At 45.2% G+C, this 16158-nt stretch overlaps 2 protein-coding genes across 2 annotated transcripts; both read right to left on the bottom strand.

The window, feature by feature from the left end:
* Nucleotides 1-9658: 9658 nt before the first annotated feature.
* Nucleotides 9659-13092, bottom strand: LOC139784471 (uncharacterized). The gene is made up of 3 exons (XM_071723656.1): nt 12842-13092; nt 10333-10515; nt 9659-10223 (listed from the first exon to the last, which is right to left on the bottom strand). The coding sequence occupies exons 1-3, from the start codon at nt 13090-13092 to the stop codon at nt 9659-9661; spliced, it is 999 nt and encodes a 332-aa protein (XP_071579757.1).
* A 189-nt stretch (nt 13093-13281) lies between these two features.
* Nucleotides 13282-14495, bottom strand: LOC139784470 (uncharacterized). The gene is made up of 4 exons (XM_071723655.1): nt 14401-14495; nt 13895-14189; nt 13640-13780; nt 13282-13527 (listed from the first exon to the last, which is right to left on the bottom strand). The coding sequence occupies exons 1-4, from the start codon at nt 14493-14495 to the stop codon at nt 13282-13284; spliced, it is 777 nt and encodes a 258-aa protein (XP_071579756.1).
* Between the last annotated feature and the right edge of the window lie 1663 nt (nt 14496-16158).

The raw sequence follows: 16158 nt of genomic DNA, 5'->3' as shown, positions 1-16158 counted from the left end.
TGTGTCTTCTGCAGCACGCACTCCAGATCGGCGTACACCACGAAGGGAAGTCGCTCTTTCCTGCTGTGGTTCTTGAAGCTCAGCCACTTGTTGTCCTCGCTCGGTAGTCTGATGGCGCATTTGTTTACCTCTCGACATTCCACAGTGTGAGACTGCAACTTGTCGCTCGAACTGAAGTAGTGAAGACATCTGCAAACAAGAAAAACACAAATATTATAAATTTTTTTATACACAAAATATAAAATATTCTATATATTATTTTTAAAAAAGTATAGACACTTACCGATCACAAATGTACTTTGTGTGTCCATGTTTATTAATTTGTGAGCTCACGAGGCGGGATAGATTCTTGATCCACGCAAAATGTCCAACATTGTTGTCTCGTGGATCCTGCACGTACAGCAGATTCACGTGTTTGTTACTCGTGCGGTCGGTAAGCCGTATTGGAAGAACGTTTGACGTCTTCTGTCCCTCGATGGTATAGACGTTGACGGATATATTGTTGAGTCGTTCGAAATGTTTAATCTGACTCAACGTCATTGGGAACTCAATGTCTCGTACGTTCAATACCGTTGAATAATGCGGGTATGATGATTCCAGATCTGAATTTCTTTTGGCTGGATGCAGAGCAGCCGTCACTGCCCACGCAAAACACGCATTATCCATTGATCTCACATTGATTACCGCTCTCTTCGATTTAATGTCTTAAGGCAATTTCAAGTGACACCCCGCGCGCAAAGGATTGTATCTGTTGACGTTCACCGTCAAATTGAGGATTCGCGTCAATGCCCACCCACTGTCGCGTTCCTGGAACTCCTCGAGTTTCGCTAATGTGGGCTCGATAACGTGCCGCTCGTACCACTCGCGCAAGTGCGATGTACGACAGAGTTCTTTGTTATTTGTAGTTATACTCTTATTGGCACGTTTATCACCCGCCACAAACTCCCCGTTGAACGCGGTGTTCACTTTGACACAATTATGTGTTTTTATAATGTCTCGCACTCGCTTGCACACTACGCTGCAGGCGTCTTTCAAAAACTGTCGCGGATCTATATGGTCTGTATTAATTACCGCACCGGTCATTATCCGCGATTCGAACGCTACATCGATTTCTCGCCATATGAGTTCTGTCGCGCGCGTGTCGCCACTGTTACCGGCGTTCGCATAATCACCGCCACCGCTACGGATAAATTGTCTTTCCGATCGCGTCTTCGCACCCTCGAGTCGCGCGATTCTGGCAACCAACATTTGCCTCCGCCCGATCGAGAGCCGCGGACGTTTGGCACGACAGCCTTCTTCGAGCTGCTCGATGAATTCCGCGCATTGCAGCGCCCATGTAAAAAATTCACCCAAGGTAGCTACTTGGTCGGACAGCTCCAATAGATCGCGTTCGGTTTGCTCGAATTGATCCATGTTTGATCACTTTCGCACCAGTTCTTTTATTATATCGCTTCACAGAGTCTCTTTTACAGAGCAACGTGCAATGTTCTATCATATATTAACAAAAAAACCTCGATACTTTTCGGCCGATGTATCGCTCTCAAATCTTACTACTGCGGCTCGACGCGCTTTATTCCTCGTTATATACCCTTTGCCCTCTCTCTCGCTCCAACTGATTTTTAAAAGATCTTTGCCTTTGTCTCGTGTACTGCGTCGTAAAAAATAGCGCGAAATTGTTTAGTCTACGCGATAACACCCCCTTTTCCCATAAAAATTTTGTTTACGACGAACATGTTTCGACAGGTTCGACGCGTTATCGGGTTGATCATCGTCCCGATGACGTCATTTCTTCTTTTGTTTTTTACGTACTGCGTAGATTGTTTTACGTACTGCGTAGATAGATTGTTTAGTCTACGCGATAACACCCCCCTTTTCCCAGAAAAATGTTGTTTACGACGATCATGTTCCGACAGGTTCGACGCGTCATCGACAAGACACGCTCCTACGCAGTGCGCTATCGAGTTAGTTTTACCCATTGTGCGCCGCCTAACGGCGTTGTTGCGAACGTACCCCCTGCGAACGTATCCCCGCGGCGCAACCGCGCACCCCCACGCGGACCCCACGCGGACCCGCGGCGCAACGCCGACCCCCCGCGCGGACCCGCGGCGCGGCGCGGACCCCCCCCCGCGGACCCGCGGCGCGACGCGGCACGGCGCGGACCCCCCCCCCCGCGCGGACCCGCGGCGCGACCGCGAACGCGAACTCGAACGCGGGTGAGTCATCCCGGTGAGTCATCCAGGTGAGTCATCCCGGTGAGTCATCCCGGTGAGTCATCCCGGTGGTATGCCAAGGTCACCCCCCTTCCCCTCATCCCCTCGTAACCCGATACCCCCTCCCCCTTGCCCCCCCCTCGTAATCCGATACCCTTGTGTAACCCGATACCCCCCTTTCCCCTCACCCCCGCGAAATCCGATACCCTTGTGTAACCCGATACCCCCCCTCCCCCTCCCTCTCACCCCCCCCCCGCGTAACCCGATACCCCCCCTCCCCCACCCCCCCTCGGAGCTCCCTAGTTAGAATCGGCCTATACTAACTACTGGCGGTGGACGGGGTTAATATAGGGCAGCGCAAAGATTCGGCGGGGTGACGAGTAAATCACACGAGAAACGGAAAATATGGTCGAATGCGACGATACTGACTCGAATTACCTTACGGAGAATGAAGTAAACACGAATTACACGAGAGAACTTAAAACTAAACATGAGAGTAAATAATATGGAAGGCATAACGTAGTGTGAAACATAAGAAATGCTGCGCCACGCTCGGCGCGCAAGGACGCAATATCCGAATTCGCGAAAGAATTCTGTCGTCACGACATAATGTACTCGCGAAAGGCGCGAGACCCTAAACCTAACGCGAACTATAAGACGATTATTACCGCGAAGATGTAACACACGCGAGAACACTTAGAACGACGCCAGATATAATATGCCAGAACGTTCGACATAACGCGAAGTATCACACGCGATTACAAGGAATAAACGAAGACGCTGAATACGAAATCTAACACAAGAAGACAATGAGTCTAATACTCTCATTACGACGTAACGTGGAACAGTGAATAACGCGCGAGAAGAAGCCGGAATCAACACGCACGAAATCCATCACGCGACAACATAATGTATGACGTATAAGAATGCGCGCAATGGCACACGCGGTCGCGAGAACGAAGGACGCGAGAAACGACGGATTCGCGATCTCGACATTAGTTACCGGCGTTCCTCCCGCGATCTCCAGGAGCCTACGACTTTAATCCGCGATCCCCGTAGCCAACGAGACTATCCTGGGGCCCCTCGCTCTCAATGCCGATCACTAACGCGAAATATACGCCTTGTCGGCGAGTAACACTACGGTTTCGGCAGTCGAGCGAGGACGCGACCCGGAGGGCGGTCGTGGCTTTACACACGCGAAGAGTGTACGGCAACCTCACCGAAAAGTCAGCTCCCTCGAGCGCTGCGGAATGCCGTCGTCACAGGCCTCGACTTCGTCACCACGATGCGGCTCGATAGCCGGGCGCGATCGAAAGCGTGTAATCAAACGTTGACGTGTCACGCCGGACGACCAGGAAGTGCTCGCGAAAACTCGCTCGATAGCGGAATCGATGGCGCGCCCCACTTAGGGGGTGCGCGGCCTCTCGGCGCGGTAACGCGGGCCAATCAGGGGCGGGCTCGCGAGTTCGCGACAGATCCTCGCGCAGGGCGGTCGATCGCAGATCCTGCGGGGGCGTTCTCTGGCCCCTCGCTTTTGCGGCGGTCCCTCGGCACCCTTAAACGGCGGTCCGGATACGCCAATCCCTCCGCAACGCTTCAATGTGACTCAGGGGTGCTGGCCAGCCACCCCCGGAGTCTGATTGCTGCCGTGAAAGTTAGCCGGGGAAACTTGTTCTCTCCCGGCGCCGGGGCCTTGCTGCGCCAAGCTCCGTCCGCTGTCGTATCACGCTCCGCGTGTGTGCTTTCCTGGGCCCCTTCGCGTCTGGTGGCCCGCGAGCTCCGCTGATACAGGCTTCCGTCGGTCGATTCCTCATTTCCGTCCCTCCGGTTGACCCCAACGCTCCGAATCCTCCGCATTCCGACGGGAACGTCCTTCTTCAGTCTCGGCGAGGTGCCGATTACAATACAAAAAGAAAATACAACGGGATCAGAAAATAATACGCAATCTAACTATGCCCCTGGAGATCTCGCTATCGCCTCCCTGGACCGTCCCCGGCCGTGAAACCCGCGCCTTGTGACGGCCGCGGCGGCGGGGACGCTGCCACGATGCACAGTGGCCCAATTCCAGAAAAAAGCGGACATAAATCCAAAATTAGTTTGATTAAAACAAAAAATGGTATATAAGGGTTTTCAAGGTCGCTAATTATGAATTTGATATTATTTTTTTCAAAATTCAAAATGGCGGATCCAAAATGACTTACTTTTAAATAAAAAATATAATGTATATTTGTTATTTTTTCAATTTATTTACAAACATTACAATACATACGAATTTAATCGCTACAGTCGACCGTCGTATTTGAACTGACATCCGAGGTGGAAGACTCCTCGGTTCCGTGCACGTAAGGACTTAATAACTCTATGGCCTCGAATGACAGTGCTTCGCTTCTTTTCGGAGGTGTTATGCGCAACCTCGAGATTACCGGATCGGAAGACACAAGCAACCACTGAAACACGTTTCTCATGGTACTTTCCCTAGAATGCTTTCGCGAATAATTTTCTCTGTATTTCTTGATATCTTTGTTTCGCGATTCTTGGGCTTCCTCGGATAGTTGCCCGATCGGCAATGGTGCCCATTCAATAATAAGGGGACCATGAATCAACATTTCATGAATGGACGTTGGCATGCAATACCACGGAAAACTTGGCACTAACATATTCGCAGTTTCTATGCAATAACTTTTGAAAAGATCTACATTCACAGCGTATCCGCATGACAGAACTTGCATTATAATGTGAGCACGATTTAGCAATTTAGCGTCCAAACCCAAAATTTCGGCCGACTCAGACGAATAAGCAAAAAATCGCCTAGCAGTATTGCCATCATTACTGGTACCGAATCCTCCCACTTTTGGAGCATCAACAATGAGTCCAAATCGCAATTTGAAACCCTTTTGTATAGCCTCTTTTCGCATTTTTACATTTTCTTTGTCTTCTTTCGATCGTGCTTGCCATTTCTTCGTACCCAGTTTATAACCTAAATGTAAGAGATACTCCATATAGTGGATCCAAGCATGTAACGTAGCTAAACCGTACCGCAAATTTTGAAATTGGTGTAAAAAACGAAGGGGTATTTCGGGGTAAGTAAATCTTTTCAACAATTAATCTTCATACCCTAAATTTTGTTAAAAAATAAGGCGGACCATCCAACTCGATCAAACTCTCAACTATTTTTTATAAACAAAAAAATAAACAACGCAATATTTCTCTTCAATATTTACACCCCTTAAAAATTTAAATAACGATTAACCACGTATGGATGATGATTACTTACCTTCAATTTCACCTTCCATCACACTAGATTGCAAAAAAACACGTTTGAACAAAAGTTACAAACAAACCGCGAGAACATGCGGGCGAGACCAGTGCCCAGCTGACTCAGTTTGACCTGCTCTCATACGTTATGCAGACGGCATAACTGACTGTCGGTCTGCACCGAGGTGCAGTGGTGCCCCCTATACGGGATTACGGGGTACTAAAGTCAAAATTCCGAACTTCACTTTTTTCATTTTTGTCCGCGTTTTTCTGGAATTGGGCCACTGTGCGATCCAGCGAAACTGCAACGTCACAACATATATAAAAAATTATTATGAAATATGTTATGCATTCTTTTTGTTAGAAGATCTACATATGCTTTCAAACAGTTTTTCAGAATATCGTAACATAAAAATAAAGTTAATTGTTAATAAAAATTGATATTAACGAATGAAATATTAACAAACCTTCTAGAATAAATAATTCTTATAATTCTCAGAATAAATAAAAAAATAATTAATTCTGAATTCTTAGAATTAATAAAAAAATCAAGTAAAATTTTTCAAATGTGTTTTTTTATCAAAAGTATAAGTTAATGAAAGTGCGAAAGTCTAAAGAATACGAATACTTTTGAGGCAATATCGTAAAAATTTTCTCTCCTATTGATCATGAAAAATTGAAAAATATTTTTTACTGTAATTTTAATTTTAATTTTTAATTTTTTTCGTGTTTTTCGCTCCATCCTCCAATGCATTAAAAAATAAATAAAAAAAGAAAAGAAAAAACCTATGACAAATGGATTCCATTTAATAACTGTATTGCTGATTTTTCCAAGAATAGGCCATAACTGACTTCTTGAACTTTTTGCTATAGGTAATCCATCAATTCCAATGTCGATACAAATTTTATCGAAAATTCCCGAATTATCCGAATGGCTTCTCAATTCATCCGTAATGCCTTTTAATAAACCGTAATGAAAATAATTTCCCGGTGTAACCTTCCGTATTACAGTTTTTCGAGGAGTACACAATAAAGTGCGTGCATCCTTCGGTAATTGTTCCACGGGTAAATAAATTCTTAATATTATCAGCAAAGCCGATAAAGCCACATGGCTTATTTCAAATAAAAGTGCCCAATCGTACAGTTTTGCGGCCAAATTTTCTTTGTTAACCAATATCAATAACATTTTCCTCATCCATATCCATATTGATATCGTTATCTTCTATCTCATTCGTTTCTTCTTGTGAAGAACTTGCAGATGTTTCTCCAATACTCTCATTCTCAGATTCTTCCGCGACTAATTCGACACTACTTTCAACATTAACGTCATGATTTGTTACGTCGACCTCAGATAAAGAAGCAGCATTGTCAACATGTGCTACGGCAGCGAGTCGTCTACGTTGCTGTCTCTTAGACAATTGCAAAAAAGGTTTACGCTCGTTCATTTCTTCTACAAAATGTTGCAATAAAACAAAATATATTCCAGTACATCAATTACAAATACGAATAATGAGAAACAATAATTTTGTATACTATTTTTATCGACTTATATTGTAAAGAGCAACTCTCGTATGTGAAAATGCTGAATTGAATGACGACAAGAATGAAAATTGTTACAAAAGTACGTTCTCAATAAGTACGCTCTCTAACCTTATTAAAAAACTAACAAATGATAAAAATATTATGTATAGTTATAGTACTTACTTTCTGAAAACACCTGCCTACTAAATTCTTGATGCACCGTCTTGTGGTCTCACACAGGTCAAATATAATATTTTATTAAACTAAATTAAGTAATTGACCGAATATCCATGCACCGTGATGTAAACACAATCTCGCGGTTCGCGGAATTGCGAAATGACGGCGGTGATCGTGCGCGGTGCGCGGTTGCCACACATATTCAGTGGCGCCGACTTTGGGGAAGCAGAGCACTTTTTGCCCCCCCCCCCTCAATAAAATTGTTGGGAGGGCGGTGCCCTTTCACTTTCGAACAAGGGCAAACGAAAATAATGTTCGCCGGCGAAAAAGCTCATTATGCTTGTAAGCATCATATTGCGATTTGCGAAAGGTCATTTGAAATGCTTGTTTCTTGCCCCCCCACCCCCAATATTTTTCCCAAGTCGGCGCCACTGCACACATTATAAATATGCGTGTATCGGGTTACACAAGGGTATCGGATTTCGCGGGGGGTGAGGGGGAGGGGGGTATCGGGTTACACAAGGGTATCGGGTTACACAAGGGTATCGGGTTACACAAGGGTATTGGATTACGAGGGGGAAGGGGGAGGGGGGGGGGTGACCTTGGCATACCACGTGTATGACTCATGTCCGGTATGACTCACCGGTATGACTCACCGGTATGATTCACCGGTATGACTCATGTCCGGTATGACTCACCGGGATGACTCACCTGCGCAAGTAGGGCGCGGGGGGTCCGCGTTCGCGTTCGCGGTCGCGCCGCGGGGTCCGCGTGGGGGTGCGCGTCGCGCCGCGGGGTCCGCGTGGAGGTCCGTGGGGTCCGCGGGGTCCGCGTGGAGGTCCGCGTGGCGGTCGCGTGGGAAATCCTACCTTAGCAGGGCGGCGAACAGGAGCCCTCGCTACGTGTTGCGCGTGGGCAACTAGCGGCCAAACAGTAATTGGTAATGATTGAATCCACTTTGTCCCCTTTCTTTTTGCCCGATGTAGTAAGCAGCGGAATTCTCCAAGGTTTTGCGACATTCTTCGAAATAACCTTCGGGAATCACGGCCATGAAATAACGCCCACGTTTTCCTCACTGTCCACTCCCCGAAGGAATCGATCGCAACGGGTCAGGTTCATCCGCCCCTCCGCGTTCTCTACTATTTTCAGTTAGAAAAAGATTCCTGACATGATTCGGTTTCCTCTTCTGTTTAACATTCCTGTCTCCCTGATATTGAGAAACGTTACGACGTTTATACTTATTCGTTTTTGACGTAGCGGTATCCTCTGTTGCTTGTGACAGGGGTACGGGTATTCCGCCATCTACATTATCGAATATCTCCTCATCGATGCACAATAGTCTTGTTCCATTGCTACTCCACGTGCGTGGAGTACTACGTTTAGTAAGCGTCTCACTAGAAACTTATACCCCTTAGTAGTAGACGTTTTTATCTCTACAAACTCGCTACGCGGTTCGCGTAGGCAATCAGCGCCTCGTCCACGAGGAGAAATCGGCCCTCCGTCAGGCGGAACAGGTCTTCCCGCGCGCGGCCGGGCGCGGATAGCGTGCCACCAAACGGAAGCCGAGGCGCGGGAGCCTTCAAACGCCTCTATAGCGTCTTCAAACTGGGGAGCATCGGGCCCCTCCCACTGTCTTTTATGTCTTTAGGTACAAAAGGTTCGCGCGGAGGCATCACAAAATCACAGAACACGCCCGAACACGCATTCGTACACAAAAAACTCGTAAAAAAAAACAAGTCTACCACTTTGCGCGGACTCGACGAGACTGAATTCAATGACGGTTGCAGAACGGAGAAGTCACCAGAGAAAAATATAATGACGGTGTATAAAACTGATAGTCGCAATACGTCTCGCATTACAAAGACGAGCGTCGACGTCCGCCCGAACATCGGCGCCTCGCTTCTATGTTACGGTATGCGATATTTGATTGTAAATTCAAGCAGCCGGAGTTTTGGCGGACGTCGCATATACGGCTCGAATGGAAATGCGCTCGAAGAAATTGTAGCTGCTTTCTTTATGTTATTAAAGTATTCAGCGAAGGTCAGTCGATGACGCATTGAACCCGTTGGGACATGTTTCGCGGGCGCCGTAAACAAATTTTTTCTAGGAAAAGGGGGGTGGTTATCGCGTAGACTAAACAATCTATCTACGCAGTACGCGAGACAAAGGAAGAAATGACGTCATCGGGACGATGATCGACCCGATGACGCATCGAACCTGTCGGAACATGTTCATCGTAAACAACATTTTTCTAGGAAAAAGGGGATGTTATCGCGTAGACTAAACAATTTCGCACTATTTTTTTACGACGCAGTACGCTAAACAATCTACGCAGTACGCGAGACAAAGGAAGAAATAACGTCATCGGGACGATGATCGACCCTGTAATAAAATTTAGGTAGGGATGGACATGCACGCAAAGAAATTACACCGTTCATTCAGTCGTAAGAAAATTCGTTTATTCAACTCTTCTTATACACAATATTTCTTACGTACTAAAAACTAAAAACTAAAGCTGCGAGCTCACAATCGATGAGCTGATTTGTATTGAATGCATCGCTAGCGTGTATTACATTAGACACTTCCTTGGGATCCGTCACAGTGAACGCGATATCGGAGAACTGTGTAAACTTTGCATCGACTGCCGCAAGTATTCTGATCAATCGATCGAATCTTGCATCGATGCACCGATCGAGACCGAACATACGGTGTAACGTCGATTCGGTCATCATCAAGTGTACGTTTACAGATTCGAGACGTATGAGTTTGACGTTATTGACTGACGTACAAACTCTCACCGTTAGCGGTCCAACGTTTATAAAACTGTGGATATCTTTGTAGTCATTGCGAAGGAAATTCTGAATGTTCTGTCGTTGCTCGTAGAGTCCCTTCCACGTTTCGAGAGATAACAGCAGTTCCTTTCCTCGATGATCTCCCACGGCGATCTCCACGTAACTCGGTGGGCCCACGTTGATACCAATTTCGAGGAATTTGTATCCCGTAGCTGTCAACGCGTATCGTCTGCCTAGTATACGAACCGCGCGACGCTCCAACGAAATGCTGTATAAAAGAAATGAAATTAGTTTTTTTTCGTAAGTATTACAATTTGCAAAGATATAAAAACTGGGGGAGGCTCTATATGTTTTTTTTTTTCTTAAACAAAACTTACCTATTACATCTGTTCTCACACGACTGAGTTTCAACGTCGTGAATCGGCACGTAATAATTCACGGCATTCACGCGTTTTCCACCATTGTTGCTGTTGCTGCTGCTTGCGCTTCCTTCAAAGGAGAACATTTTTTTCTTCTCGGCTCTGAGAAGTAGACTGTCAGTACAAGCGATCGCGACAAGACTGATCATATAAAATTAATCGAGTATACGCGACAATTCCAAAAGTAATGATGTGGTGGGGGAAAGGGGGAGGGGGAATTAGTGTTTCTAGAACTGCGTAGTGGATTTTTTTTAGGAGAGAAGGAAGTAAAGCCTAGTCTAACGGTGATAATGGGGGAGGGGAGGGGGAGTAAGAAATAAAAGATTATAAAAAGTTATATATATCTACTATCTAGCGAAACCACTGCCAAGGGAACGGGCTTGGAAAAATTAGCGGGGAAAGAAGACCCTGTTGAGCTTGACTCTAGTCTGGCACTGTAAGGAGACATGAGAGGTGTAGCATAAGTGGGAGATGGCAACATCGCCGGTGAAATACCACTACTTTCATCGTTTCCTTACTTACTCGGTTAGGCGGAGCGGTTGGCATTCCATGCCAACTCAACCCATGATTGTCCTCGACCATTTTTGATTTGGCCGAAAATTTTTTGTGTTTTCATACTAAATGAAAAGCTTCTATGATTTTTTTTAGATTTTTATCTCTACTCATACTTAAGTTATGGATTTAAAGAAAAATGTAATTTAAAATTTGGAAAATTTAAAATGCTTGTAACTTTAAGAAAAAAAAAGATATTGTAAAAAATAAGGTAGTCTTTCTTTTCGTTTTTCACTGTACTTTTCGAAAAAAATATCGAAAAAATGTTTAATGGGCAATATGACTGTTTTTTTAGGATTTAAGTAAAAAATGTTTGTTTTTCTCAGTGCGACCGTTTTGATTTTTTTCAAAAAAATCTCACAAATTCTAGACTTAATTTTGAATTTTTTAAGACGTATAAGAAAATGGGATTCCAATAACTTCAATTTTTTAAGGGACTTTTTTTTCATTTTTTTTCAAAAATAATTTTTTTTAAATAAGATAGATTCTACCGATGGCTATCAAAAAATTTGATAAATTTATAGACAGCAATCCTGAAATTTCGATCTATAGGTAAAGAGGAAATTCGAATATTTTCTATTTTTTAATTGCATTTTTACTTATTTTTATTATTGAATTACTTTTTTTTAATGGAATATTATAAATTGGGGAACTTTGACGGATAGCATGTAACAATTAAATAATATAGTTAATGAAAAAAACAGGTATATTATATCCACAGCTTTTTTACCATATATAATACCTGCGCAAAGATACCGAAACTGTCGTTAAGGAGTTAGAGAATCCTCGTGTTGGTATTAAAGTAATACATTCTACTCATAAAACATTTTTCAAAATTCAAATAGAGGTCCCCGGGCTAAAAATTTGAAAAATAAAGTTCCCAGTGCTTCAGTAATTCTTCATTTTTCAAGTCAAGTGCTAAATACCTATACCGGACACACAAAAAATTCATCGCGCTATACTTGATATCAATAGAAATATGAATGTAAAAATATTCTCTCAATGATGTCAAATCACATAAAATAATTTAAAAAAATACAAGACAGAAAAATAATAAAAATAAATAAATAGTATAAACGTTGTTATATAATATGGCATAATTTTTTGATATATTTATCGTTTATTTTATGTTTATTTTTCATTTTAATTTTTATTTATTTATTTTATTTTCAAATAAATCTGATTGCTATTTTCACAGATAATATACGTGTTTTTTTCATTAACTATATGATTTAATTGTGGCAACACCTCTCATGTCTCCTTACAGTGCCAGACTAGAGTCAAGCTCAACAGGGTCTTCTTTCCCCGCTAATTTTTCCAAGCCCGTTCCCTTGGCAGTGGTTTCGCTAGATAGTAGATAGGGACAGTGGGAATCTCGTTAATCCATTCATGCGCGTCACTAATTAGATGACGAGGCATTTGGCTACCTTAAGAGAGTCATCACGCGCCCGGTCCGCGGCGGGCCGGGCCCCGCCTTTCATTTAGTATGAAAACACAAAAAATTTTCGGCTAAATAAAAAATGGTCGAGGACAATCATGGGTTGAGTTGGCATGGAATGCCCCATATATAATTTATTTTTTATTTCTGGCGATCATCGTTATACGTTAACAATGTATTTCATTGGAAATGGACGTTGGTGTCGCGCGCGACCACCAGTTAAATAGTTTTATTACATTTTGTAATGCGCAATTATTGACATGTTTTCCGCATAGCATAGTATTGGTGTCATCTAGTTTATTCAAAGATTCGATATCTTCGTAATGCGCATCCAGAGTCTCGACGATTAGGTTTTTTCTCGCATAAATCTCCAGCAGATCCACCAGCCATTCTCGTTTCTGACATCCCTTGACGTACACGAGAGTCGGCATCTCGTCGTCATCATCTTCTTCTTCGTCTTCTTCTTCTACACCAAACACGGCCGATGTAATCAGGCGTTTCACCATGCTGTACGGCACGTTTCCGTCTTTCCATCGTAATCCATGGTGATTCGCAATCAACCAGGTAGCGCACGATTTGTCGGATTTTGTGAGGAGATTCCACGGCATGGGGTACGTAAAGATGTGATGCGACAGAACGCAGCCTTTTCTCAGCACCGCCACCTCCTTCACGACAAATTTCATCCCGACGAGGAATTCTTGCAGGTCCACGAACGTTGGTACGGACATGACGAGATTTCTTTATCTCTCTCTCTCGTCGATGCGTCAATCGAGAGGAATGACGCGCAACTCTGCAAACCGTCTCGCGACACTCTGATTTATACTTCCCCCTCCCTCCCTTGCCCCTCTAAATAATTGTATCGGAGAGTGATGGAAAGAGAGAGAAAAAAATATTCACGTCGACGTTGCCGCGAACACTCAGACTATTCTGCGCACCACGTTCGTCAACGGGTTGTACTCAATCACGCGGTCGTGTATGATGAGACAGTACGCGGAGGTATTCGGCGGTACGTTCTCCATGCAATCGAATTCTATTCTGACATCCACAGTGGCGTTTTTGACGGATTCGTTTTGGCGAGAGCAATCGATGATCACAAACGGGCCGTTACGTAGAAAAGTCGAAACGGTGAGACTCGGCTCGAGATATTCGTATCCGTAGTAGCCCTTGCAGAAACGCGCGTACATATCGTAAAGAATCGCCCATCTGTGTTTATCAAAGTCCAAATTCAAGTCGTCGGTCGTACGGATAAACTTCCGAGTTTAGATAGAGTTTTACGTTGGTCAAGTTGCAGTCGTCGAATCGGCTTGTGTCGGCGGACATGACGTTCTTCCGACCCGTCTGCAGAGCGAAGACGACGTATCGCGGTTTTTCAAGCTGAGTCGCGGTCTTAATGGCCCACGAGTGCTTGGTCGTGTTCTGCAACAGGGGATACTCGTACAGATCCCACGAACGGAAACCCATACTTATTGTTAGATATCGTCCGTTTTCCAAGGCGCGCAGCATCGACAGCTTGTTGATATCGTTCAATACCACGTGAGGCATTCGCCATTGTATCTTGAGTATTTTGATAGTAGGCTCCAACGCGAGACTTCCCACCAGGGATTTGTTGTCGTTGCGCGATCGTATCAAGATCAATTCGTGACGAGCGTTGATCACCACGAGTTTGTAATCCTCGCAAAATCCCAGTAACAAGTTGAGCGGTACGCAGAAATTGAAATATCCGTTCGCGTTATTCAGTGGCTCCCAGCCAGCGTTTCTCAGGATCACGCTTCTGTTGGACGATACCGTAAAGTAGTTCTTGAGCGTGCTGGTTATTCCTACGTTTCTGCAGCGATCAATCTCTATATCGTCGAGCTCGTATCGAATCTCGTCGAACATGAACGCGACGCAATTAGTCCCCAGTATTACGTTACCGACTTTAGCCGGTTGCTCTGGTCACCGTCAATGTTCCTTCGACGTAGAGAAAACTTTTGCACGGCAACGTATAAAGATCCTGCTGTTGTATGGATATTCGTATCTCGTCGCTATAGTCAAACGTTGTGTTGGCGTACGGGTTGAACGTGTGAGTCTCGATCTTGACGATGCGATCGTCAAAGACCGGCTCGCCTCCGATGTTGAGAATTTCAGTCATCGTTTAGATGTTTCGCACCGCAAATCCCAGAGATTGTAAAAACTTAACGTTCGACGCGTTGAGCTTCTTTCTCGTCTCTTGTTTAACGCCGCCGAATGTCGACTTGATGATATCATCGATCGGCGCAGCCGTAAAGATATTACTGTTGTTATCTGTCGCGTGCTCCGAGTCGTTCAACACTAGCATCTCATATGTCGCGCATACACTCACGCACACGGCTGCCACGTTATCGCTCTCGCCGTCGTACGTGCAATCTGACGGTGATCTCTTCTCCGCGAAAATCGAGCAATCGTCCGTCTTGATCAGCGACGCGTATCGTTAGATTCGTAACACTCCGCGCGATGATCGGCAGGTAAATGATCTGCGCCAGCGTTTCCGATATCTTATATCCCAGTGGTACGCTCGGTAAAACTCGGTGTATGAACGCGTTTGCCGTTGCTGTACGCACCCGCGGTCACGTTACACTCCACGCGGATAATGTTTACGTTGATAATATTAATCGGTGCGTCCGATTCGTGCCACTGTCCCGGCTGCAATATACGCGTCGACGAGAATCCCAGCAGCGATCCGACGTTGTTCGGTTTGTTAAAGTTCACTCTGAAAGCGCACTTGTTCTCGCTCTTCATCGTATTGTAATTTGCGCGGAGTACTATCGGGTATTCCGTGGCCTCGTCTTCGTAGCCGTTCGCGCGAATGGTCTCCTCTCGCGCGATATTCGCGACCGACGGACGATCGTCGTTGGAACGAACTACGCGTCGCGGACGTTTCCGTGAAATTTCACGTTTCAAAAACTCGTGTATGGCCCGTATCTCGTACGATCCCTCGGGAATCGTAATTTCCGTGTCATCCTCGTCGAAATAAAATTCATTATTCGAAGAATTCACGTTCGGAATCGTGTGATAAGTCTCAAAACACGTTAGAGGATGCTGCTCTTCCCGGTCAGCGTGAACGTTATAGACATGTCGACGGAAGCTGTTCGACGAACACTGAGTCTCCACACGGCGCGTCGTCAGGTTTTAAGTTAGCGCCGATCGTCGTCAATCGTCCGGAGAAATTGCAAGCACAATTGTCCACAGATGCTCTGATCGTATCGCTGATAAGACGTGCGATTGTACTCAATCTTCGTCATGCTCGGTCCGAAATATCGCACCAGTTCTTTCGGTGGTCGAAGATTACCGAAACTGTCGAAATATACGACTCGATCTCCCCTCTTGGCGTAAGCTACCCAATGAGTACCGGGGCCCGCTGCATCGTCCAAATTCACGATATCGCTCTCGTTTCGACGTACGCCATCGACGATCGGTAACGAATCACGCATGAAAACACCTCTGATGAACGGTACGCGCATTCGCCTTGCCAGTCGACTCAATTGTACGTTAGTCGTAATACCCGTGGGCATATTTAACGACTTCTTTGATGTTTTTTTTTTAATCTTTAACGCTACTCCTCGTCCGCGTTTGTGCGGGCCGAGATACAATCCTTGTCCATATTTGTACGGAGCGAGATAAAGTCCGCGACCTTCCATGGCGCGATTGTGACGTTTCGTCTCTTCCAGCTGACGCCGCGCGGCTTTGCTAGCGTTCACCGCCGTTGTAATTCCGGCCGCTCCGCCAGCCAGAAAACCGAGAACTTCCAACAACGGTAGAATCGGCAATACGCCACC

This window comes from Temnothorax nylanderi, unplaced genomic scaffold (assembly GCF_030848795.1).
Source record: "Temnothorax nylanderi isolate EJ_2023f unplaced genomic scaffold, tnyl_v1.0 TNYL_tig0633_pilon, whole genome shotgun sequence".
Classification (NCBI taxonomy): domain Eukaryota; kingdom Metazoa; phylum Arthropoda; class Insecta; order Hymenoptera; family Formicidae; genus Temnothorax; species Temnothorax nylanderi.
Note: the sequence above shows the minus strand (reverse complement) of the source record. Positions and strands in the feature narration are given on the sequence as shown.

What these genes read in the sequence shown, in the direction of transcription:
- LOC139784471 (XM_071723656.1), bottom strand. Translation starts at nt 13,092, where the DNA reads ATGTCCGTACCAACGTTCGTGGACCTGCAAGAATTCCTCGTCGGGATG. An exon ending in CGCCTGATTACATCGGCCGT is followed by an intron (nt 10,516 to 12,841) that starts GTTTGGTGTAGA and finishes TTATATGATCAG; the next exon opens with TCTTGTCGCGATCGCTTGTA. An exon ending in TGTGAGAACAGATGTAATAG is followed by an intron (nt 10,224 to 10,332) that starts GTAAGTTTTGTT and finishes TCTTTTATACAG; the next exon opens with CATTTCGTTGGAGCGTCGCG.
- LOC139784470 (XM_071723655.1), bottom strand. Translation starts at nt 14,495, where the DNA reads ATGACTGAAATTCTCAACATCGGAGGCGAGCCGGTCTTTGACGATCGC. An exon ending in AACCCGTACGCCAACACAAC is followed by an intron (nt 14,190 to 14,400) that starts GTTTGACTATAG and finishes TGATCGCTGCAG; the next exon opens with AAACGTAGGAATAACCAGCA. An exon ending in ACGACTGCAACTTGACCAAC is followed by an intron (nt 13,528 to 13,639) that starts GTAAAACTCTAT and finishes CGTTTCTGCAAG; the next exon opens with GGCTACTACGGATACGAATA.